Genomic DNA, 22396 nt, shown 5'->3' on the forward strand with positions numbered 1-22396 from the left:
TGTTCCATCTAAACAGCATCTGAACAGTACCCTCAAATTCAACGCGTCAAAAAAACAATGGACAGAATTACACACAGGCAAAGTGCTTCCTATGTCCCTAATTTTCAAAACGATATAATAAGGCTAACCTATTTGCAATTCAATCCTTCCTCTTTCCCCCATCGGTTCTTCCTCAGAGTTAAACAAACACAAATCTTTCATCACCACCACAACTTTCTCGCGCGCTCAATAGCATCCGCCTTTTGGCCTTATTCTTGGTGAACGTTCACCTTGTCTCTGAATCCTACACATACACTTAACTCATTAGAACCGTCGAAATGTTCTACCAACCAGCCTGAGCGTAAGCTTGGCCAACGATCTTCTCTTTTAACAGAAACCGACCGTAACCGCCTTCTTAATCAGTTGATATCGTCTTTCGATTCCACTGTATTGAAGTGTGTGCATTCTGCTAATTTAGCCACAACTCAAACTTTGAACCCCAATAACTCTGCCACCTTGTCTTCGAACTTTAACGTTCGTCCTTTGACTCTGCCACCATGGCTTCATTCACAATTCCGTCAGGCCTTTTGCCTTCCAAACAACAACAGCAACAATCAAACAATGAACACAACACAAGAATACCAGCAAGGGGCTGCCATTGCGGCCCCTCAGAAGGAGCTAGCAAATGCTGCTCCTGATTTCGCTTTTAACGATGAACCTGTCTTCACCATCGATGATGACATCCTTCTCACTTCTGGACCACAAGTAGGCTCGGCAACAGTCGCAGGCACTGCTGATGACTTTTTCAGCAGCCCTGAATGGACCGATCCCTCGCCTGCTTTGACAACATCTATGTCTTTCAACTTGGACTCGTGCGATACGAGCCCACTCTTGACAGATATCAATGAGGCTCCAGAATTGGCCGGAATGCCATTGTTCGGTGATCAAGTACAATTCCCACTATTTTCAACACCCTTGCAAGAGGATGCAGCATACACCTCCAATGGTGATGTGCAACAACAGAATGCTTCCAACAAACGTTCTCCGCAAATGGCTTTCAGTAGGGTCAAGGACACCAATGAACATTCCGCTTTGCTACTTCTTCGTGCCTTCAACAGTACTGCTGTTGCCAATGCCGAGAAATCTCCTTTGAGCGCAGTGGCTGCTGCTGAGAAGCATCAATCAAACGGTTTCGCTTCTCCAGCTGCCATCCTCAGCCCCCTTCCACCTACTATTGCAACACCAAGTACACCTTCTCTCGAAGCACCTTTGCGCGGTACCAAGCGTAGGTTGGACAGCACGGATTTGTTACCGATCGATGCACCTATTCAAAGTCGTACCTACAAGACCCCTTCGGCCACTTCACGGAAGGATCTTGTGGACGCCGAGCCATCCACACCTGATTTGAGCAACACTTCTGACCCAACGGCAGCAAAGCGATTGAGCAACACATTGGCCGCTCGTAGAAGCAGACATCGTAAAGCGGAAGAATTGAAGCAACTTCACGATACCATTGAAGATCTTACGAGTCAAATGGAGATGTGGAAGCGTCGTTGTCTTCGCGCTGAACAAGAGCGTGATCAAGCTTTCGGCACTTCTGCCTGATGTGGATTCCGATTGGCCGTGACGTGTTTCGCTTCTTTTCTCTTTTCCGTTTCTGATCCCATATACATATACAAATATGATTCTCGTTCTCTTTTCCCACCCCAAAATGATGACGGCCAGTCCGTTTAATCTCACACGACTTTCATGTCGGCTATGTTTTGTTATCTCTTATACTCTTTCCGTGCCTGTTTCGAGACGTTCTGGTTTTCATCTTTAATATGATGGTTTTCCTATTTTATTACAGTGTGTTATGGCAAGAATTCTTTATTTAGTCGAATTTGAGCTGTTAACAGATGCAAACCTGCTTTGGCTGTATCGATGATTGCGATTTGATTTGCTTGTTGTTCGCCAAGATGGTCTGCTAGGCCCTTTCGAACGATCTCTTCCATTCCAGCCATACCAGCACAACCCAGCATGACAGCACCAACGCCACTTTTGGCCAAAGTAGCAGCCTTTGCTCTGATGGCGTGTTGTACAAATTTTTTCTGGCTCGGATCACGAAGTTGCAGTACACCAAGCCCGGTAGCCAAACAACCAGCATAACGATCATTTGCTTTTGCGCTTGAACCAAAAAAAGCTGCAACGCCAGCATCTATATCACGTACCATATCTTGCCCGGTCGTGATTATTCCGATTGGTCGTCCACGTGAGGATGTCAAGCCGGCCAACAAACCAGTCTCTAACAGATGCATGACTGATACATTTGCCGGGAGAGTGTGTCGTAACATGTTTACGAGTGGATGATCAGAAAAACAACAAACCAAGATGGCGCTAAATTGTGATGCTAACGAGGCTGCTGCACCTTTTGCATCGCCGCCGCCTACCAAATACTCGTAACCGGCTTGGGCGGATTGAATGGAAGTAGGTGCATCATTGATCGATTCGGGTGCGGATGAAGGACCAGAGCGATATTCCAATTCAATACCTGCGTCTTTGATTGGATCTAAAATGCTTTTGAGACCATCTGTGATTGATTTGCTTGAGTTTGGATTGTAGATCAATATTCGTGTACTTTCAACCATCTTGAAATGTAGCAGTGGTGGTGAAGAGAGTGGAAGTAAGGGCGGTAGATGTCAGTCAAGAAGACGCTCGGAAAATGCTGGGCCGATGTGACAAGCTTTGCGCCCGGCGCCGATTGACATCGGGAGCGGGAAGATGTCGACTGTTGATCACACATCAATACACAAAAAGGATATTTCTTAACATTGATCATATTTCATCATAGGTGTCCACTGCCAAAAAAATGGAAGTTACATGGGTTTAAACCAAAAAGAAGGGTATGTGATTGAAAGAGTGATCACGAAGGGCGGGGCTCGTTTATGCGGGAGCGTTTGCATCCTTCTTTGCGGCACCTGCTTCTTGACGAGCGTTACCTGCGATTTGATCAGACTTGTTACCAGTGACTGCACCAACGATAGAGTCCTTGTAACCACCAACTTGATCGACCAAACCTTCAGCGTAACCCTTTGCTTGGGCAGCCTTTAATTCAGCCTCTCCTTCGGCATGTTGTTGTTTACCGCTTTGCTGCCATGAAGTAGCGCCTGTCAAGTTACCAATTTGTTCTTGAACTTGTCCAGAGACGGATTTCAAGTTACCGCTAGAGGAGGGAGAAGGAGTGGAGGATATTGTCAGCATGATGATGTTTGTATGGAATACAGCTTTGTTGTATATACTCACTTGAATTGAGATGGTTCGTTAGAGTTAGACATTTTGTTAAGAAGTTGTTTATCAAAAATAGAAAATGATGGTTTAAAGTTAAGATTAAGAGCATGAAAATAAGGTCTATATATACCTTAATTCTTTGATTGTCCACGTTTCGATTTCAAGTCATTCCCGATCTGAGTTTAAACAGTTGTCAAGTGCCTTGAATACAATCAATAGACAGTCAATCTCCCTCTTGTGCGTAAGTTCAAGATAAAATGACGAATGTGTTGTTGTATGCTGTATGCACTTCATCGACGTTTCTTGATGGAAAGATGAACTTCACTGCGCACGCGCCCGTTCCCAATAAATTAATGCACAGCCATGAGAAAACCTCCACACACACAACTCAAATCATTTGAGACTGTGCGCACGCGACGGCCTTTGCTTCGGCAAAAAGTGTTGGTTGGATCACAAAGAGAAGTGTGATTTGTGAAGATAGCGCCGTGAGAATTAATCAAGGGTGTTAATCGATACTTGTCGAAATGGTCTCAACAAGAAGATCGTCTATTTTCATATGGAATTGTGGATTGGTTAGTTTGTGGCAATCGCACTTACTAGAAGAAAGTAGAAAAAGCAAATAAATCATCTGCCTCGTTTAACAGGATAATTTAAATGCGAATAGTGTTTCCCATAAATATTGTGGCTGAGTGTGATCTTTAGTATTGATTCTTATTTTGCAGGATAAAGAGGCCATTGCTTACTCTGCAGACAGCTAAATACCTACTTTATCTTGACCTTCAATGTAGAATATATTTAGCCATGTAAATTCAGCTCTGACCCCTCTCATTACGTATATAAACCCTTCTATTTCCAATATATTGGGACTAAATTTGTATACACTGCTCTTATCGATTTTTGTTGCTTCCGATCTTCAGAGATTTCTTTATTTGCCAGTTTGTTGTAATCTGTTGTTCTTTGAAACATTTAATATTTATCCCTTACATTTAAAAAAATACAATGGCATTTCAGAAAAAACTACACCGTTCCTATTTTTAAAGCTAACCGTTATTATTCTGTGATCATATATTATAGTCACAAGCTATGCATTGCGATTGTTGACGTCAAATTTATTAAATCTTGCATTGTCAAAAATGATTTTTAATCTTTGGTATATTTAATGCTTTAAAAGGTCAGATCGAAATCATAAGAAATATTTGTAGATAACAAAATATGTGAAACCAATAACGATATGAAATCAGGCACAATGGAACATCTTCCTTACTAATCAAGAAAGGGGCTTATCCGTTGCTAGGCCTTGGATTCCATATGCCATGATGATTCTTTCGGCCTATAGTCAGTGGCGCCCTTTTAGGAGGGAGGAACGGCATGTACGCTAAATTGTGGTTAAGTGCAGTAAAGGAAGAGCGTGAAAGGTATGACACTTGCATCACAAGCACACAGCCTGGGACTACACACAGCCTGGGACTGTTATTTATTGGGGAATTAAATTACGCGCCCCGTAAGGTGGCTATTTTATTTTTATTGCCCTGCTGCTGCTCTGCCTGCCCTTGCCTGCCCTGCGTGAAAGAATGCCGTCATAGACTAGTAAGCAGAACACCGGAAATTGAAAGCGAGCGGTGATTATATTGAGCAACACACTTTTGCGGGTCAGCGCTTCAACATTCATTTTCATTAGGTGGCCTCCATCATCACCCTAGTCAGAATATGGATCAATCAGCTTAAGCTAAAAACAACTTCATCTGTTCATATTCAAAACCTACCACCACGACAATGTCCACAACTCTTCCTTTTCCCTCTTCGGGAAGTGTGAAGAGTAACCTAAGTGGACAGCAACAAGATGCAGAAGCAATGAAGATCGACATTCCGAAATCAAAAGAAGAGGCTGCTGCAGCTGCACATCATTCATCATCACAACATCGTAAAGGTGGCTCTTCCAATACCGCTTCTTCCTCAGAAAACGCCAATTCATCAATTAATGTTCCTCCTAGGGGCTCTTCCAATCAAACACCATCTCATTGGCATCATCATCCTCGTCCTCCTTTACCGTCTTCTGACTCATATTTTCCAAATTCGGGAAACAGCAGTACTGCTTCTTCTCTATCGGGTGCAAATTCCTCCACCACCACACAACAGCCCAGAACGCCCGGCAGTATGCGTAACCATAGCAGACAGGCAAGCGGCGGATCGATTGCTGTCTCAGGTGGTTCTGCAATCCCAACTAGCTCTGTCGAAAGAGGAAGTAGAGGGAAAGCAGGCGGTCACAATATGTCTTTGAGCTTGAGTAACGGAGCACAACCTGGCAGTAGCAATCAAGCACCCGAAAGTTTTGCTGACTTTGGCGCGTTTGGACATGGTCCTCCAAGTCCAAGCACATTGACAGATATCATCTTGGGCTTGCATTCAACCTTGTACGGAGGCAAGAGAACGGCAGAAGAAGTTCGTGAGATGGTCAACCGATTCTACGACCAAGACGCAATCTTTGAATCACCCCTTTTGGCCGCTTCCGGTCGTGAGCAAATCGCGAATCAATTCATCATGGCATTCACACTTCCAGGTCTGGACGTCAAGTCTGAGTTGCGAGATGTCATTTGCAGTGACTTTGAATTCGACGGCACTCGTGCTGGTATTATTGATCAAACAATCAGCGTTACATTGCTACCTTCTCTCTTTGGCCGATCCAACGACGAATCATCAACATCAGCCCCTCGATCAGCAACATATGCTCCTAACGATTACCAACATGATCGTGGGGGATCAGCAACCCCTGCATATACGCTACACTCTGGCATCACACCACATCCATTCGCGAATTATAGTCAATCACATACGCCAGCCGGAGGAGGTTCTATGTTCAGTCGATTTGCCAGTCAAAGTCACAGTCCAACAACACCCTACAGCGTTTCAAGTTTGTGGGGAAATTCAAGACCGCATACGCCCGGAACGACATCATCGCATATTCGACCACTTTCTCAAACATTCCGTCCAAGTACACCTCCAAGCGTGAATGGTGATGATGAAGATTTCGATCATACAAACTCCAATACGACCATTCAAGGTTATGGAGATGAATCACATTATATGTCCACTGCTGAAGCAGGTGGCGGTCAAATCAGTCGACCTCCTATGCCTGCTGATGCTTTACAACCTCATTGGAGTCATCAAGGATTAGGACGTACAACCGTTCGTGCTTTCCTTTGGGGTGTGTTCCATCCTCGTGCAGTCCTCAAACATATTTGTACAATCAACCTTCGTTTGATGAGTCGATTAGAATTCAACGATGCTGGATTGATCGTTCGACATGAGGATACATGGGGCGTACGTGAAACGATCGAAGGTGTTGTACCGTTTGCTTCCGTGCTTTATGCATTGGAACGTCGAATTGTGGGTTATATTTGTTCGTTCGCAATCGGAAGGGGGTTTCGACTTTCTAATGCGCTTGCACGTCATGCGATCGGCCCTGCGGCCGAAAAGCAACCTTCACGATGGCAAATAGAACATCAAGATAATGCAAACGAAGCTGCACATGCACTTTTGTTAGGATATCATCGACATGAAAAAATGCAATCGATGGCACGTTCACGAGCTTCAAGTCCAACCCGTCAAAGGTTTTCTACCATGCACGGTGCTGGTAATACGCCACATACGATCGGTAGTTCTCATGTACGATCTCGTGCAAGATCATTAATTGGCGGTCCACATAGTGCTGCGCCTACAAGGGCTGCTTCTTCGGATAATTTGTTATCGATCGGACAATACGGACAAGGAGGATATGGAGAACGTGAACGTGGCAATACACATGGCGGTGAAACTTTACCACCTGATAGTAGCGCACGTTATCGTACCGGATCTAGAAGAATTACCACAAGTACTGCTTCTGCACCTGTTACCGGAATGGGAATCATGAACCCCTCAAATGCGGCCGTAACTGGCACATTAGATGGGCCGTGGCAACAAGCGGACATTTATGGTGCAAGTATTGATACGCCTTCAGAAGGCACGGTAAAGAGTCGTGCGCCTGATCGTGATACGTATTGATTTGTTGTCGGGACGCATTCATTCATGGCCATGTCATCATCATTCGCGTTTTTGTTTCTAGGAAACGCAGACAGTATTTTCTACTTTCTTTTCATCATTTTCAACGGATTATCAGGTTACCTTACTTTTTGTTGTCCTCAATTTCATACTGAAAATGCATCAGGATTTCAGCCACATTGCTCGAGAGTGTTTTAGTCATGTTTTTTTTTTTGTTATTTTGGATTGCTGTTTGCGGAGTTTTGTTGTACGTTTGGCGTATCTTTTTAAAGCCCAGAATGTGATTACAATTGGCGTCTGAGGCATCACTTTTGGCACATCCATGTCCATCAAGCAAGACTGTTTCGTGGGGAGAATGATAAACATGCCTCGTGCCTGCTATCAGCCATTTAATAATTCTGCCATATTGAGAGCGAGAACGCCTTTCAGGAAGATGATGATGAAAGTCAAAATGTCAAAAAGTCGGTAACACGGCCGGTACACACAGTGCTTTAACGTGCATCGGCGCATTTGTGTGTTTGTAAACGTGTGCTTATGTGCCTTAACCTGCATTTCCGCTTATTTGTCAATCTTTAAGCTTTTGTGTTTGTTGCTGTTTTTAGGGTCTCACTCAAAGGATAGGGTGAATGTGCCTAACTCCAACAAACAACAACAACACTACCGAATAAATATCGGATCACATCCCAAACACACTTTTCCGCTTTCTTTCCATCATCACTTGGATACATATTACTCTGTTTGTTCAGGTCCGGTATCCGACCACGTCACTCTATAACAATGGGCGAGAACGATGAAGCGAAGCAGGGGGCGGATAGAAGTGCGGGCAAGGACGGCTTTACTCGTACACTTTCTCCGCCTTTGCCTTCCCATCCTCCGTTAGGCAGAAATTCTTCTTCTTTTGTAAAAACACAATCAGATTTCATCACAACAACAAGGCTTGCAAAACGTGATTATGCAGAGTCACCAAACACTCCGTACTCTAGACATGCAAGTATTTCACAACAAGGCAAAGAAGGAGAAGAGAAGGCTAATCCGATGCCCAACACATTGAACAGGAATGCACTTTCAAGACAACCTAGTAATCGGATACGCGATTCACAAAATCCTGATCGAACAATTTCAATAGACGTTTCATCACGATTGCACCTCCTGTTTAATGTAAGAGAAGGCATGGTAGTCAAAAGTCGTCAAGGAAGCGTTTTAACGCGAGGATTGGTTTTGAAGACGGACTTTTTCGCCGGTTTAAAGAGACCGGATATGGGTGTTCTATTACAAGGTGCTCCCAATTTCAGACAAGCAGATGTACCTGGCTTACAAGTATATGGTGTTGCTCAACCAACGGTGATGGGATTAAAGACAATCTTGAGCGTGTTGCAATGTGCACCTAACCGTAATGATTCAATGGCAGGTGAACGTGGAAGAAGTTTGATGAACGTTTCACGTAATGCAAACATGACCGATAGAGCTGCATCAAGTTCTCCGGGCAGGAAAGGATCTCGAACAAGAACAGATGACGTTGCTGCTGCTGCCTCCGATGCACTAAGGGCAAACGTTGGCGTTAAACAAAGGAGATGCGTTTGGGCATGTACTCGTAACGAACCTGTGATTTATGTTGGTGGAAGACCTTTTGTGCTTAGAGAGGCAGATGCTCCGTTGGAAAACTTTCAACTAAGTGAACGTGCGAGCAATTTGGAATCGATCGAACAAAGACTTAAAGCAGACATTCTGAGGGAGTCACAACGGTACGGTAATTTGCTACTTGTTCACGAGGAAGAAGAAAGCGGTAATCTTCGACCTTCCTGGGTTGCTGTTGATGCTGGTGAAGTCAAAACGGTTCGGGAGGTATGGGATGATATTCGAGCTGAGGGATGGAGATGCGATTACCATAGAATTCCAATCGCAGAAGATCAACCGATGGAAAACAATTATCTAGATGCCTATACGCAAATCATCAAAGAGATAGATCCGATCAATACTGCCTTCGTGGCAAACTGTGGTCTTGGAGTACGAAGAACGTCATTTGCAATGGTGGCAGCTGTTTTGGTCAGGAGAAGACAGATGATTTTGCAAGGGTATGGAGATCCAATGCAAATTCATAAACCATCAAAAGCATCTGCGGAAACACAAAGAAAAGCTTCCGGATCTCCGGCAATAGGTGTTGCCAAATCCTTACAAGCTGCCAGTCAACAAAAGTCAGAAGAGCAGTCCACTTTGCAAGTAGTCAAAGCTTTGAGTGCTAGTTTGGCAGAAGTTGGAGGATCGCAAGCCGCGATTGACGTCTTATTGGATCAGCCAATGCTGCTCAATGCATTAAAGAATGCAAAAGAAGGAAACTATGGTGTCATTGGTCAATTGATCGGTCTATTGGATCATGGAGATGATAACAAAAAGGCTGTCGATCTGGCAATTGACGCTTGTTCTCATGTGATCAACCTTCGTCATTCAATTTTGGAAAGTCGTGTTCGGTATTCGATCGCTGCGCCTGATCAAGAAAAACGAACGAATCAAACTAACGATGCCCGTAATTGGATTCGTAGAGCAGTTCATGCTTTGGAACAATACTACTTCTTGGTCACATTTGCAAGTTACGTTGAAGGAAGTGAAACAGCCATCTTTGAACATCGATTTGCTACGTGGCTACGGAATCGCGCAGAGATCTGGCATACCATTTCAAAGATTCGCTCAAAAGGAGATCAGCTGTACTTCTTTGATCCTATTGCTGACTTGAGCGCTTTGAGCCGCAGTACGACCAACCAAGACGCAAAAGGTGATTCAAGCTTGATTCGTAGAAATGACACAGACCCTCATTTGGTTCCCGGAGACGAATTTGCTGATCATGTTGTACGCAATCGTACAGGTTTGGTATTACGACCACATATGTTACTCAAAGAAGATGTTTGGCGTAGTCTGGCTTTGAATGATGCAACCGTACGAAGAGGTGTACGGGGAGCACTGAATTTCCGACGAATTCCTAATACCAACATTTACGCAACTGGTCAGCCAACGGTTGATGGTATTTACAATATCCTCAATAGCATTTACGAAGAGCTTTCTCCAAAGAATGATCAAGGTCCTCTGCAAGTGACTTATATCAATTTAAGAGAAGAGCCAATCTGTCATGTGAACGGAAAACCGTACTGTCTTCGACAAAAAGGGATGAGTCTACGCAACATCAAGAGTTATTCCGGTATCAGTTGGTCCCGCTTGGCATTGCTGGAAGATCGATTGAAGAATGATGTGCTTACAGAATTGATTCATGGCGATGGACGCCTCTTGTTGCATACAGAAACAGAGGAAGGTGGAGTAGTACCGATCTGGGAAGAAGCAAGTCCAGACGATATTCAAACGTTGCAAGATGTGATGTCACACATCACAAGAGAGTTGGATGATGCTGGCTCTCCTTTAATTTCTGATGGATTGAATAATGATCATCAAATCAATCGAGAAAAACGGTCTGGCTTGCCGAATGTGCATTTGATTTATCGTCGTCAACCTATTACGGCAGAAAAGCCACCGCATTTTGAGGATATTGCTGCTTTGACACGTGCTGTGTTGCGTTCTGAAACCCAAGCAAATGCTTGTATCGTGCTCAATTGTCAACTTGGACGTGGTCGATCAACTTTGATTTCGATCTTGGCATTGTTGGTTTCACGTTGGCTCAAGCGTTTCACGCAAGACCATCCACAACCTCAAGAGAAGCCTGCTCTGACAGCAGCTCAGACTCAGCCGCTTATTCGAAGACCTTTGACCTATCACCTCATCAACAGCCTCTTGCGCGTAATTCCTCATGGTCTTGAGGTGAAGCAAAAGGTGGACGATGCAATCGATCAATGTTCAGGTGTGGTAAACCTACGTGATTCGATCGAAGATGCACGTATTGCAGCTGAACAAGCGGAAGATGAAAGTGTACGACATGAAAAGATTCAACATGGAGTAAACAATTTCAGAAGGTATTTCCAATTGATCGTCTTTCAAGCATATCTTGATGCTACACCACCTGTCAAACTGGATTCTATGCCCACTTTTGAAGAATTTGTACGCGACCAACCTGTTTTGTCAACGTTCTGGGCCGACACTGACAAGGTTGACATTTCTACCATCACGCCTTTGCAAAAAGTTGACAATAAATCGGCTGGTCAAGCATTGAACGAAGAAGTTCAAGAAGTTGTTTCAAACAGAAGTGGATCTGTCTTGAGTGCTTATACAATGCTAAAGAGTGACATGTTCCCAGGTCTGGCAGCACAAGCACTTTCACAGATCGAAGGAATTCCGAATCTTCGTGGTGTGAATGCAGTCTTGGTGAATGATGCATCCCACAGTACACCCACAACACCCTGGAGCGGACCAACACCTCCTACGCAATTGTCATATTTCATGGAAACTTGGGGACACGGTATGCCTTCAGTAACAGGATTACGCAAAGGACTCGAACGAATTGGAGCAGGACCAAAAGGTGATTTGGAAGTGATTGCAACCTCATTGCGAGAAGAAGCCGTTTGCGTGATTAATGGAAGACCACACGTTTTGCGTTTAGCAGATCAACCATTTACCAATGTAGAAACGACTGGAATTAGTACAGAAGCTGTCGAACGTATGGAACAATCGTTAAAACAAGACGTCATCAAAGAGATCCGGAAATACAAAGGTAGAATCCTTTTACACGATGAAACCGTAAACGAGTCAACAGGTAAATTTGAACTTTTCCCGATCTGGGAAGAAGTGAAAGAAGAAGATGTTTTGACACCAAAAGAGATGTATCAAATGGTTCATCAAGAAGGCTACCAAGTACATTATGCTCGTGTTGCCGTTACCGATGAACAAGCTCCAATTCCTGCTGTTTTCCATGAAATGGAAGAACGTGTTTTGACTGCTTTACGCAAGGGTGCTGCATGCGTTTGGAATTGTCAAATGGGACGTGGAAGAACTACGACTGGAATGGTGATCGCTGCCCTGGTTTCGACGATTGCACAAAGAGGTCATGAAATCTTTTCTTCTACTGATATGAGCGCAAGCATTTCAAATCAATGGAACAGTGGAGGTGGTGGTAATAGTCATGATTTCGGAAGCGCAAGTATTATTTCATCTTTCTCAAATGATGACAATCAAGAGAGTAATGATGATCGTCAAGATTCTTTATGGCTTAAAGGTGAATACCGTACGGTCTTGCAGATCGTCGCAATCCTCAAACACGGCAAATTGGCAAAGAGGATGACCGATCATGCGATTGATCGAATGGAAGCCGTTCAAAACTTACGAAAAGCTATTTATGATTCCAAGATCAGAGCGGCAAATACAGATGCCGGATCAAGTAGAAGGTCTCATATGGATCGTGTTTATCGTAATTACTTGGAACGATATGCATATTTGATTATTTTTGCAAATTATTTGCTCGAAAAAGCACAAGCTATGATTGAAGCAGGCACAGCTTACGCATCTGCCCATGATGGTCATGCACACAAGGCAAACGGCCACAATGATTTGCGATTCACTTCAATCGACGGAGGAGAAGATGAATCTGTGGATGATGATGAAGAGTCAAGTGTGGTATCAGCTTCACCGTCGACACTTTCGCGTGTTTCAGCAAGTACAACCAGCTTGTTTGCCCGACAAGATAATCGTCGTGTCTTCCCAACCTTCATCTCTTGGTTAGAGCCACGAAGAGAGATTTCTGCAATTTTGAATAAACAAGTGCTAGAATAATAGACTTTTTGCTTTTGCTTTATCCCTTTTTGTAAATGTAAGAACACACTAGAAACGATTGAAGATACAGTCTATGCATTGCAAGAAATTACAGCACTATGAAAGCATGAAAGATGAGCACAGAGAGAGAGAAAGAGGAAAACAATGACAATCTATTAAAGGATTCTGGGTTAAACTTGAACTTTTGCTCGTAGATCCTCATGCTTGATTGGCGGCCCTCGCCAGCATGAGAGATCTACTTCTATCGGTCGGAAAGGTTTGATCGCTATATCAGTGAAAAAAAGATGCTGCCTAGGTGAAAATGAAGCTCGACTTGATCACATTTCGCATTGCTTCTCCTATCGATCAAAATCGACGAAGTACCAATGCATGATTTTGCCAATATTCTACTTTCACCTCATCTTCTCTTTATCGAAACGACGATTTTGACTTTATTGCATTTAAGTTCCCTTTAATCCAGCGATAAGAGAATTTGCCAAAACTTGTGTTGATGTATCTCCATCGATTGACCACATGGCAACACCTGCAATACCTGCCAAACGAGCAAAGTCTGCTTTATCGTATAGCGAATCAGGATCATCATAAGTGACAACAATGTTTCCGTTTGCCAAATAAGGTGTATCGGAACAATCATCCCAGTATTTCGTATAACCTCCAGAAGCATCAAAAGTACCAGTTTGTGTGTTTAACTTTAGTGCTCCTTGACTGACCAACTGGTTGAAGTTAATCTGTCCGGACGTCGTTGTACCGTCCATACTCTTCAAAGCAGCACGTTTGGCAAGAGAATTAGCATACACTTCCACGTCGCCCTCACGTTTGACTGTATGCTGTTCTTCTTCTTCTGCACTTTCGACCAGGCTACGTTGAATCAATGTTTTCTTGGATGATTTGTTCAAATAACCATAACTTGGAACACCGAGTAAAATCTTACTTCTTGGGAAACCGGCCGAAGTCCATGCTTTCACACCTCCGGCAGCACTGGCAACGGGCTGTGTACTATTTCCACACAAGTTACCCAAAGGTGCATTTGGACCTGGCGTTGATGAAGAACCCCAAACGTCGTAATTCATAATGACGATATGATCCAATGCTCCGCCTGCACGGGCAACACTGCCAACCGGGTTTCCGTTACTTCCTTGCCAAACTTGTTGTGGAACAGCTGCTGACATGAGCTTACCGGCTGGAATCTTTGCACGTAATTGTTGCAAGAACGTTTGGAAATTTCCCGTATCTTTTGGATTGCTTGGTCCGCCTTGAACGTTTCCAGGATATTCCCAATCGAAATCAACACCGTCCAAATTGTACGTTTTAATCACATCCAAAACGTTATTGATGAAATTTGCACGGGCTGAATCACTTACAACGGAATTTGAGAATCCTTGTGATTGACCCCATCCACCAAGCGAGAGACTTGCTTTTGAATTACCTTTATGAGCAGCTGCAACGAATCTTTTCAACAAGTTTGAATCATCAATTGCAATTTTTCCCGAAGAACTTGGAACGGCAAAAGCATAGTATACGATATCATACTTTGACCAAGCAATGTTTTCTGGTGGCAAAGTGCCCACAGCCCAAGAAGGCCAATATCCTGCCATAATTCCTGCACCTCCTTTACCAGTAGTAGCAGCATTATTCGTTGATGATGGAGCTGCGCTCTTTGAAGTGGTGGTGGTGGCAGCCTGACTGGATGTCGAAGTTGCTTTTGCAGTGGCAGCAGAAGCTGTTTGAGCAGATGCTGTCGTACTTGCTTTCATGCCGCATTGTCCATTCGTTTGACGTTTAGCAGCGAAAGGCTTTTGAACGTTTCGCTGTCCTCCGATAGGTTGATAGTAGTGAGATAGTTGTGTTCCATCTTCTTCTTCCTCATCGTCTTCATCATCTTCATCGTCTTCCTCCTCTTCACCAGATGCTGCGAACCGTTTGACGTAATTCAAAACAGCTTCAAGAGCTGCTGATGGTCTTCTCTTTTGCATTGATCTTGATCGAGCACGAGGAACGCTACGTTTTATTAGATTTCCTTCGTTTTTGGGTGGAGAGGCAAAGAAAGCTTGAGGAGCCATTGAGCCGAATCTACTTCCGCCTGTTGCTTTGTAGCTGATCGGGGTCAATGGCTTGTGTTGTGTTCCTGATGACGAACTAGAAGCTAAAGGTGCGGCATTTGAAGTTGTCGATAGGATAGCCGCACCTATTGCTACAAGTTGTGGCAAATGCATATTGTATAACTGTATAATCGAGTCTTTTTGAGAAAATGGGATGTAAAAAGTAGGACCTTAGATCCAGTCTATGATGCCTAGTAAAAGACGACCAGTCGCCAAGGTTGGAGGTAAAAGAAAGAATGTGTTGTACCGTGACCAAGCTTAACGAATGATGTACTTTTGAATAAAAAAAAGAAACCTTGCTTTCGAGACAAAAGAAGAGGATAAAACGATTGAGCTTTTATCCGGTAAAATTGTGATCGAGAATGACAAGGTGAGAACAGATAAACACCTCCAGGGCGTGAATATGATCTCAAAAGGAATGAGAAGTAGAATGAGAGAGAGACCGAGAAAATGAGAGTGAATGACCGTTACCGCTAGGGTGTGATGGTGGTAAGAGAAGAAGAAGATGAAATCTGGAGATACCTTGATGTATATATCGAATCTCGTACCTTAAACATGTAAATTTACCGAAATTCGCATTTCCCGCACAAAGGAAAAAGTGACATTTACACGGACAAACATTGAGTAAGGAAAGGGCACTACTGCACATCAAGTGTCTTGGCCAAAATAGCAAGAGGAGTAACATCCATTCTGTCGTAGGAATTGCGAGTGATGTGCTTCAATCACAACACAAAGGGAAGCAGCAGCAGCAGCAAATCATCATCACTTTTAAAGTTCAGTGTTGTTCTCCACTCCAACACACTGTGAGTGTGCATGCGTGTGAGTATATGCGGTTGTTTGGGTACGCAGCGCGCGCCTTTGTTTCTGCAATGCATATAACGCGTTTGAAATGATATATCATTTCTCTTTTTACTTCTTTTGGCAACAGAAGGTTGAAATGATTTTCTAACTTTCTTTGATGGCAATCAGCACATTCTGCATTTAATCTATGCATCACTTTGCCGCACGCGTTCCTGAGATTAGAATCAAAACGTTCTTCATCGGATGGATCTTTATCGATTGTTCCTTTTGGAAGAGGAAAACACTTGGACTCTTTTGCAACAAATGCTCTCACGCTGTATTTGGAGTCCGGCTTCTCATCCAAGATTCTTATGTTCTTGGTGCCTGCATTGTGGCTTACTTTTACTCGATGTAGATACTCTATCTTTCGCTAATGGATTTATGCCGAGACCATCTTTGCGGTGAAAAAGAGGATAAAAGATGCCGTAATTGTTTTCTCGGCCTTTAATGATAGTCTACTATCAGATGATATTGCCGGATGATACGATTCGGATTGCCGGTCAGATATCGTCTCGTGTTGAGCACAAGTGAAAGCAGTCACTCGAGGTTATTGGAATGCTTCTCAGGATGTCACCATAGAGCATGAAGTACTTTATCTAACGCAATGTTCGGGCGACGGCTTTGGCACCCGGTTGCAAACTTCTTTGGCTTTACTCAAAAGTTTAGTGACTATTTGCAATTGCCGCCATGCTTACCGTGAGGGCTGAGTATGATTGATCGCTATGAATTGGTCTTGCAAGCCATAGTGAAAAGTATGGATTGTGATGACGGCGAGCACGATAGATGCTAATGAAAGCCTCTGACGGACATAAGGCGCAATTGTCCGAAGTGAGTGAGTAGATGCGCGCTAAATGTGATGGAATTGAATTGCATGCGGAAGCCGGGCGCAAGATTTTATTTATTCAAAAGAAAATTCGTATTTCCGATATCTTACTCTTTGTCCTCTATTCTTCCACAGCAATAATAGATGAACATGCTGGGTTCGATCGCAATAAGGCGAGCTCCGGCGATTGCAAGAGCATATGCAAGGAATACAGGTATACAGCATGGCCCCTCGAAGCTGATAGCAATACGGTATTTCTCTTCACATACATCCGCACGTCAAGGAAACGTTCAAGCTTTGACAGGATATGCGTTTGCCGGAAAGCCACGATATGTAGAACAAACAGAAGAAGAGGATGGAAAAGCGAAGGATGTCGATCCTAAACAACTCCCCCGACAAGGCTTTCCACTTGCATCTTCGATTGGGAAATGGACTGATGCGATGTTACAAGGTGGAGAATCGGGAGAAGATGCATTAGCGGTAACAAAGATGAAAGATGAAGGGGATTGGTTTTTAGCAATCGCTGATGGTGTTGGAGGATGGAGTGAAAATGGTGTGGATCCGGCTTTGTTCAGTCAAAGTTTAGTTTATCATGCATCAGAATATGCAAAACGATTTCACGCTTGTCCTGACCGAATAGAGGCGGAAGATTTGGATCCAACGCAAGAAAGTTCACCTCCTTCATCCCCACTGGATACACCACCACCCTCTCCTTCTCCTTCAAGCGCATCTGCTGCCGCTTCTAAGGCAGAACCTGGAACACCCCTCGACATTCTACAATACGCCTACCAAAGCACACAACAAGAAAAGGACGTTCCCGCAGGTAGTGCAACAGCCTGCTTTCTCACTTTTGACTCAACAAAGGGAATTTTGAGAAGTGCAAATTTGGGCGATAGTGGATTTTTGGTTCTTCGACCTGGTTCAAGTACTGTTGCAGTAGGAAAGGATGAGAAAAAAGGTGCAGTGAACGAAGAAGGTGATCGGATAGGCTTACATGTCATTCATCATCAATCCAAGCCACAGACACATGGTTTCAATACGCCCTTGCAATTGAGCAAGCTACCGCCTGAATATCGATTTGACGGATCGATTGATTCGCAGCCGTCTAATGCTGATACCTTCAGCTGCAGATTGATGGATGGCGATATCGTCTTGGCGGCAACAGATGGATTTTGGGATAACGTTAGCACTTCAGAAGTCTTGCAATTGGTTGCCTTTATTCGTCAGAAACATCGGGTTGCTTGGTTGGATAGAATGAGTGATATTTCGATCGATCATGTTGCCGAAGAAAGGGATTTGGCAAATGTGCTAGCTCATAATCTTTTGCAGTACGCTCTAATGTGTCAATTCTCCACCACAAAGACTTCTCCGTTTGAACGTGATGCAGCTCGTCATGGGATACACTATCCTGGTGGAAAGGTTGATGATGTGGCAATTTTGACTGCTCTGGTCGTCGAACGATGATAGATGGACATCAGACCTTGTGGATTCGTATCATCAATGTATTTTTACAATCAATTTTCAATGCTTTTTTATTATACAAATGCAACACTTTTCTTTTGTGCGTTTCCTTTCACATTCCCGCTCCGTTCTTCAATAAATCTTCCCTACGTCTTTCCCGCATCTTTGTCAATCTACGAAACATCTCCGGTCCATCTGTGATATTGATCGTAAGTGTAGGGTCCGATTGTGTTTCTTTTCCATTTGTTTCCTTGAGGGTATGTTTACCATCCGGATCAGGCGAGCTTACCACACTACTTGCACTACTTGCATTTCCACTTCCACTTCCTGCATTATTTCCAACTTTATGCCAAATATCATACAGTCCCAACATTTCCTGTACAATCTCCCCAACCGCACCTAAATCAACATTCAAAGCAGCCAAAAATGTCATCGCATCAGGTGGCGGAACGGGTGGATTACTTGCACTCATTTCTGCTGCTGCAAAGATTGCCGGTGAAAGATCGTTTGGCATTTGTCCGGCATTAGTTGCGGCTCGAGCAGGTGAATCAGGATTGGGCGATCCAGTCTGGGCTGGCGATGCTCCGAGCTGTGGTGAAGGTTGGACAGATGTCGATGGCGTTCCTGATTGCTGTAAATGTTGCTGTGAAATCGATTGATGAGAGGTGATGTGTGTGCCAGGCTTCATTGGTAAATGTGCCGGCCTTGGAGGTAGCGATGCAAGTCCACGTAACGGCGGTCTAGAGGGTGGACCGGAAGATGGAGAAGGAGCAACGTTTGGCGAAGGGGCGGTTGTCGGCTGCATCGGTTTGGGAGGAGAGGCTCCCATAACTGGAGTTGTATTGGGCTTGCTGGTATCTTTAATTGGTTCTAGTCCACCCTGTGTTTTTGCTAGAGTCGCTGATTTATTCTTGCTCTCACGAGGGTGCAACATGCTTGTCTTGTATCGTTCTCTGCGATCGTCCATGATCCTCTTACTTCGCATTAGTCTTTCGCGCGTTGGGTCGTGTAAAACGAAAGCAAGAAATATGGCCGCAACTGCGACAAGATGAGGCGGATACAATAGCAGCACATCGGTCCTGTATGTATCATTTAGTACGAACCACGCCATCTGCAACACTTGTTCATCCAGCTCTTCCAGCCTCGGTAAAGGCATATTGTCATCACCCCCATAAACGAACATCCGATTACGTTCGTCAAACATTTCCTGCATCACACGAATTTGTGATTGTCGATCGAGTTGTCGTATCTTTTCTGCATCTCCATTCATTGGTGCTTTGGCTGAATCGGCACTCTTACCAGACAATCCCGATCCCGGGCTTCCATAAGCCAATTCCGGATCAATCAGACCTGACGGCCCTCCAAGATCACCACTTCCCACTGGGCCTTGGCCTGATCCCGAAGCATTTGATGTCGCACTGGCATTTTGCGCCGCTCCGATCAAGCTGGTCCATGTAGGTGAGGCGGTCATTTTCAGGTCGAATTTGGTAGCACCTTTACCGGAAGAAGAATGAATGGCCATCAAGCTTCTATATGGATGATAAACAATCAAGTGGAATTGCAAGTCCTCCAAAAGGTAGAATTCCATCTCTGCCAACGATGAAACATCATTGGGAAACTTCCAGTGTCCTAGCTCAGCCCATAACTTAGATGCTTCTTGTACCACATTGCGAATGTGAACCGGCGTTTCTTCCACTTTTGAAGCCACATACACACAAGCAGTTGCAACTAAAGAGGGATCAGTAGAAGAGAAAGAATTGGCCGGAGAGCAAGAATAAAATCGATGAAAAAAGACGATTGAAGTAGCGGTGATTCGTTGACGTAATGATAATCTTTTTGTGAGTAAGCAAATACAGTTGATAAGCCAAATCCTCAACGCCGTATATTCTTCCGGATTTGCAGCATAATGAAGATCTTCTGCCCTTGCAATTGCCAATTGAGTTTGATTTAAAATCCAGTGATTACACTGAGTTGAAACCCAATAATTGGAAGTCATCTTTTACCTTATTCTTGAACGATGCATATCTGCTTTTCTTTTTGAAGTGGAAGTTTGATCCCGGTTGTTTGTTAACAAGAAAGTGTTTTGACAGTCTGTGCATTTGAGGTATAAACGCGATTCGCCCTTTTATAAAATCGGCGCCGGTTGGCCGGAATATTCTTTTTGTGGGTGGAAGTGTACAAACACAGCCTTAATCTTCCTTTTTTAACTCCACTCTTGCAAAAAATTAAGCATTACAACAAGATAATGCTCATGAGATAGCAACCTTTACATTAACTACATACACAAACCTCATCTCCTCATATATATCACCATAATGCCGGGCAAGAAGAAAAAGTCAGGCAACAAATCAGCCGCAAGGCCAATTCCAACACATCAAGATTCATTAAGAATGGATATAGAAGCAGCCAGACATCACAATATGGACCATATCTCAAACGACATAGGGGAGGATGAGAATGAAGATGGACTGGATATAGCCGATCAACTATTAGCAAGCCTCGATGCACGAGATAAAGCAGCCGATAAAGTGCAAAAAGCAAGTATCGACGAAGAAAGAGCAAACGGAAGGCATCATTTATTTGGATCTCATCATAGCGCATCAGAACAGAGCGGCCTCTCTGCCGGACATTCTACCAGTCCACTTCGACAGGCAGGAGAAAAGCTACTTCATGCTGGCGAAAAGATTTTTGGTCATCATGGACACGAAAACGAAAGCACTTCTCCAGGCTCTCACCAACCAGAAAGAGCAACAACAGTCATTCCTACAAATGACGTAGACAAAGAATTGGCAAGCGATATGCAGCGAAAAGGATCGATAAGAAGATTGTTCGGCTCATCTCCGAACAAATCACACACTTCGGCTGATATGGAGGCAGAGCAAAACGGAAGCGGTGGAGGGAAGAAAAAAATGTCACGACAGAAAGCACGACTGGTGAGTACATCGTGTTCTTATCTTTGCAAATACGTGATGCGGTGATGGGACTGGCTTTGCTATACATCCCCCTCGGCTAATTCTCGCTGAGATTTCGGACCGGATCATAGCACGAATGTCTTTGAACGATCGCCAGAGCAGCTTGCAAGGCTCTGTTGGGCAGTGTTACGTTGGGCCGATCGCTGCCGTGTTGCTGGCTGTGATGAAGGAGTTTTAATAAGGTATAAATACTGACACAATCTTATCTTTTCTCCCACCCCTCTCCCCATTCCTGGCATTCTTTATTGATGATGCTGCCTGCATTCCCGTACACGCCGCCTGCCTCACCCGGCATTCACATCACACCACCTCTTTCCATCAAACCAACATTGAAACGTCCAAAATTACCACGATCAAAAACATCTGAAATCCGTAATTCACCAATGGCAATTTCCGTTCCATCACGCAATTTTGTCGATTTGCGTCCTTCGGTTGGCATTATGACTCAACCACCTTCTCCTGTTTCGGATGAACTTTCTTCATCGTCAACCGATGCAACTTCTATCTCTGCCCAACAGGAACGCAAAGCTGCCGAAATGGAAGCTCAACGTTTACAAGCAGAAGAGGAACTTAAAGCGAACGGAGGAAAACCCGATGAAGCTCAACGTGAACGAGTTGCTTTGACAGATTTGTGCAGAGCGCTGAAAGTACAGATGTATGAGATTACTCCGGATGGTCATTGTCTTTATGCAGCCGTTGCTGATCAACTTAACATTCTCGGCAAATCACAATCTAAACTCAATTACGTTGATACACGTAAAGCAACTGCTGAATATATGCGAAAGCATGGTGATGACTTTATGCCATTTATTTCTGATTCGGATGAACATATGGCCGGAATCGAGAACAAAGAAGCAGGACAAGAAACACACAATATGTCACAACAAGAAAAATACTTTTTAGGTTATTGTGATGCCATCGAAAAGACGGCCGTTTGGGGTGGTCAACCGGAAATTTTGGCTTTATCTCGTGCTTATCATACGCCCATCCATGTCGTTCAAGCAGGCAGTCCGGTGGTAAAAGTTGGAACAGAAGAAGCATCCGGTCCTGATGATTTACCAGTCATCATTTCGTACCATCGACACATGTATGGTTTGGGTGAGCACTACAATTCCTTGCACAAGGTCAAGGGTGCTTGACGTGCCAGGTCACGGTCGATATTCCAAGCTTTTCTTTTGATTTTTTTTTATCTGTGTATAATGACTTCCTTCATGATCGCC

At 44.0% G+C, this 22396-nt stretch overlaps 10 protein-coding genes across 10 annotated transcripts; 6 read left to right on the forward strand and 4 right to left on the reverse strand.

The window, feature by feature from the left end:
- Window positions 1–600: 600 nt before the first annotated feature.
- FA14DRAFT_182448 (uncharacterized protein) lies at window positions 601–1584 on the forward strand (the record flags this gene model as incomplete). The annotated part of the gene is made up of 1 exon (XM_025501211.1): window positions 601–1584. The coding sequence occupies one exon, from the start codon at window positions 601–603 to the stop codon at window positions 1582–1584; it is 984 nt and encodes a 327-aa protein (XP_025351959.1).
- A 124-nt stretch (window positions 1585–1708) lies between these two features.
- FA14DRAFT_91691 (uncharacterized protein) lies at window positions 1709–2975 on the reverse strand. Its single transcript, XM_025503065.1, has one exon. The coding sequence runs from the start codon at window positions 2604–2606 to the stop codon at window positions 1833–1835; it is 774 nt and encodes a 257-aa protein (XP_025351960.1). The 5' UTR covers window positions 2607–2975; the 3' UTR covers window positions 1709–1832.
- On the reverse strand, window positions 2902–3293 carry FA14DRAFT_158472 (mismatched base pair and cruciform DNA recognition protein; the record flags this gene model as incomplete). The annotated part of the gene is made up of 2 exons (XM_025497967.1): window positions 2902–3181; window positions 3262–3293. The coding sequence occupies 2 exons, from the start codon at window positions 3291–3293 to the stop codon at window positions 2902–2904; spliced, it is 312 nt and encodes a 103-aa protein (XP_025351961.1).
- A 1804-nt stretch (window positions 3294–5097) lies between these two features.
- On the forward strand, window positions 5098–7284 carry FA14DRAFT_127953 (uncharacterized protein; the record flags this gene model as incomplete). The annotated part of the gene is made up of 1 exon (XM_025496829.1): window positions 5098–7284. The coding sequence occupies one exon, from the start codon at window positions 5098–5100 to the stop codon at window positions 7282–7284; it is 2187 nt and encodes a 728-aa protein (XP_025351962.1).
- A 1032-nt stretch (window positions 7285–8316) lies between these two features.
- FA14DRAFT_127972 (uncharacterized protein) lies at window positions 8317–12981 on the forward strand (the record flags this gene model as incomplete). Its single annotated transcript, XM_025496830.1, has 1 exon — window positions 8317–12981. One exon carries the CDS (start codon window positions 8317–8319, stop codon window positions 12979–12981), a length of 4665 nt encoding a protein of 1554 aa, XP_025351963.1.
- A 440-nt stretch (window positions 12982–13421) lies between these two features.
- On the reverse strand, window positions 13422–14576 carry FA14DRAFT_166002 (glycoside hydrolase; the record flags this gene model as incomplete). Its single annotated transcript, XM_025499989.1, has 2 exons — window positions 13422–13801; window positions 13844–14576. 2 exons carry the CDS (start codon window positions 14574–14576, stop codon window positions 13422–13424), a joined length of 1113 nt encoding a protein of 370 aa, XP_025351964.1.
- A 1432-nt stretch (window positions 14577–16008) lies between these two features.
- FA14DRAFT_162604 (uncharacterized protein) lies at window positions 16009–16318 on the forward strand. The gene has a single exon (XM_025499686.1). The coding sequence runs from the start codon at window positions 16069–16071 to the stop codon at window positions 16273–16275; it is 207 nt and encodes a 68-aa protein (XP_025351965.1). The 5' UTR covers window positions 16009–16068; the 3' UTR covers window positions 16276–16318.
- A 100-nt stretch (window positions 16319–16418) lies between these two features.
- On the forward strand, window positions 16419–18262 carry FA14DRAFT_91958 (uncharacterized protein). The gene is made up of 2 exons (XM_025503066.1): window positions 16419–16752; window positions 16879–18262. The coding sequence occupies exon 2, from the start codon at window positions 16888–16890 to the stop codon at window positions 18205–18207; it is 1320 nt and encodes a 439-aa protein (XP_025351966.1). The 5' UTR covers window positions 16419–16752; window positions 16879–16887; the 3' UTR covers window positions 18208–18262.
- Window positions 18263–18316: 54 nt separating this feature from the next.
- Window positions 18317–20200, reverse strand: FA14DRAFT_127938 (cyclin-like protein; the record flags this gene model as incomplete). Its single annotated transcript, XM_025496827.1, has 4 exons — window positions 18317–18399; window positions 18529–18678; window positions 19084–19315; window positions 19421–20200. 4 exons carry the CDS (start codon window positions 20198–20200, stop codon window positions 18317–18319), a joined length of 1245 nt encoding a protein of 414 aa, XP_025351967.1.
- Window positions 20201–20493: 293 nt separating this feature from the next.
- FA14DRAFT_151033 (OTU-domain-containing protein) lies at window positions 20494–22315 on the forward strand (the record flags this gene model as incomplete). Its single annotated transcript, XM_025497458.1, has 3 exons — window positions 20494–20978; window positions 21009–21137; window positions 21695–22315. The coding sequence occupies exons 1-3, from the start codon at window positions 20520–20522 to the stop codon at window positions 22313–22315; spliced, it is 1209 nt and encodes a 402-aa protein (XP_025351968.1). The 5' UTR covers window positions 20494–20519.
- Window positions 22316–22396: the final 81 nt, after the last annotated feature.

Source organism: Meira miltonrushii (genome assembly GCF_003144205.1).
Source record: "Meira miltonrushii strain MCA 3882 unplaced genomic scaffold FA14scaffold_6, whole genome shotgun sequence".
Classification (NCBI taxonomy): Eukaryota; Fungi; Basidiomycota; class Exobasidiomycetes; order Exobasidiales; family Brachybasidiaceae; genus Meira; species Meira miltonrushii.

What these genes read in the sequence shown, in the direction of transcription:
- FA14DRAFT_162604 (XM_025499686.1), top strand. Translation starts at nt 16,069, where the DNA reads ATGCATCACTTTGCCGCACGCGTTCCTGAGATTAGAATCAAAACGTTC.
- FA14DRAFT_91691 (XM_025503065.1), bottom strand. Translation starts at nt 2,606, where the DNA reads ATGGTTGAAAGTACACGAATATTGATCTACAATCCAAACTCAAGCAAA.
- FA14DRAFT_91958 (XM_025503066.1), top strand. Translation starts at nt 16,888, where the DNA reads ATGAACATGCTGGGTTCGATCGCAATAAGGCGAGCTCCGGCGATTGCA.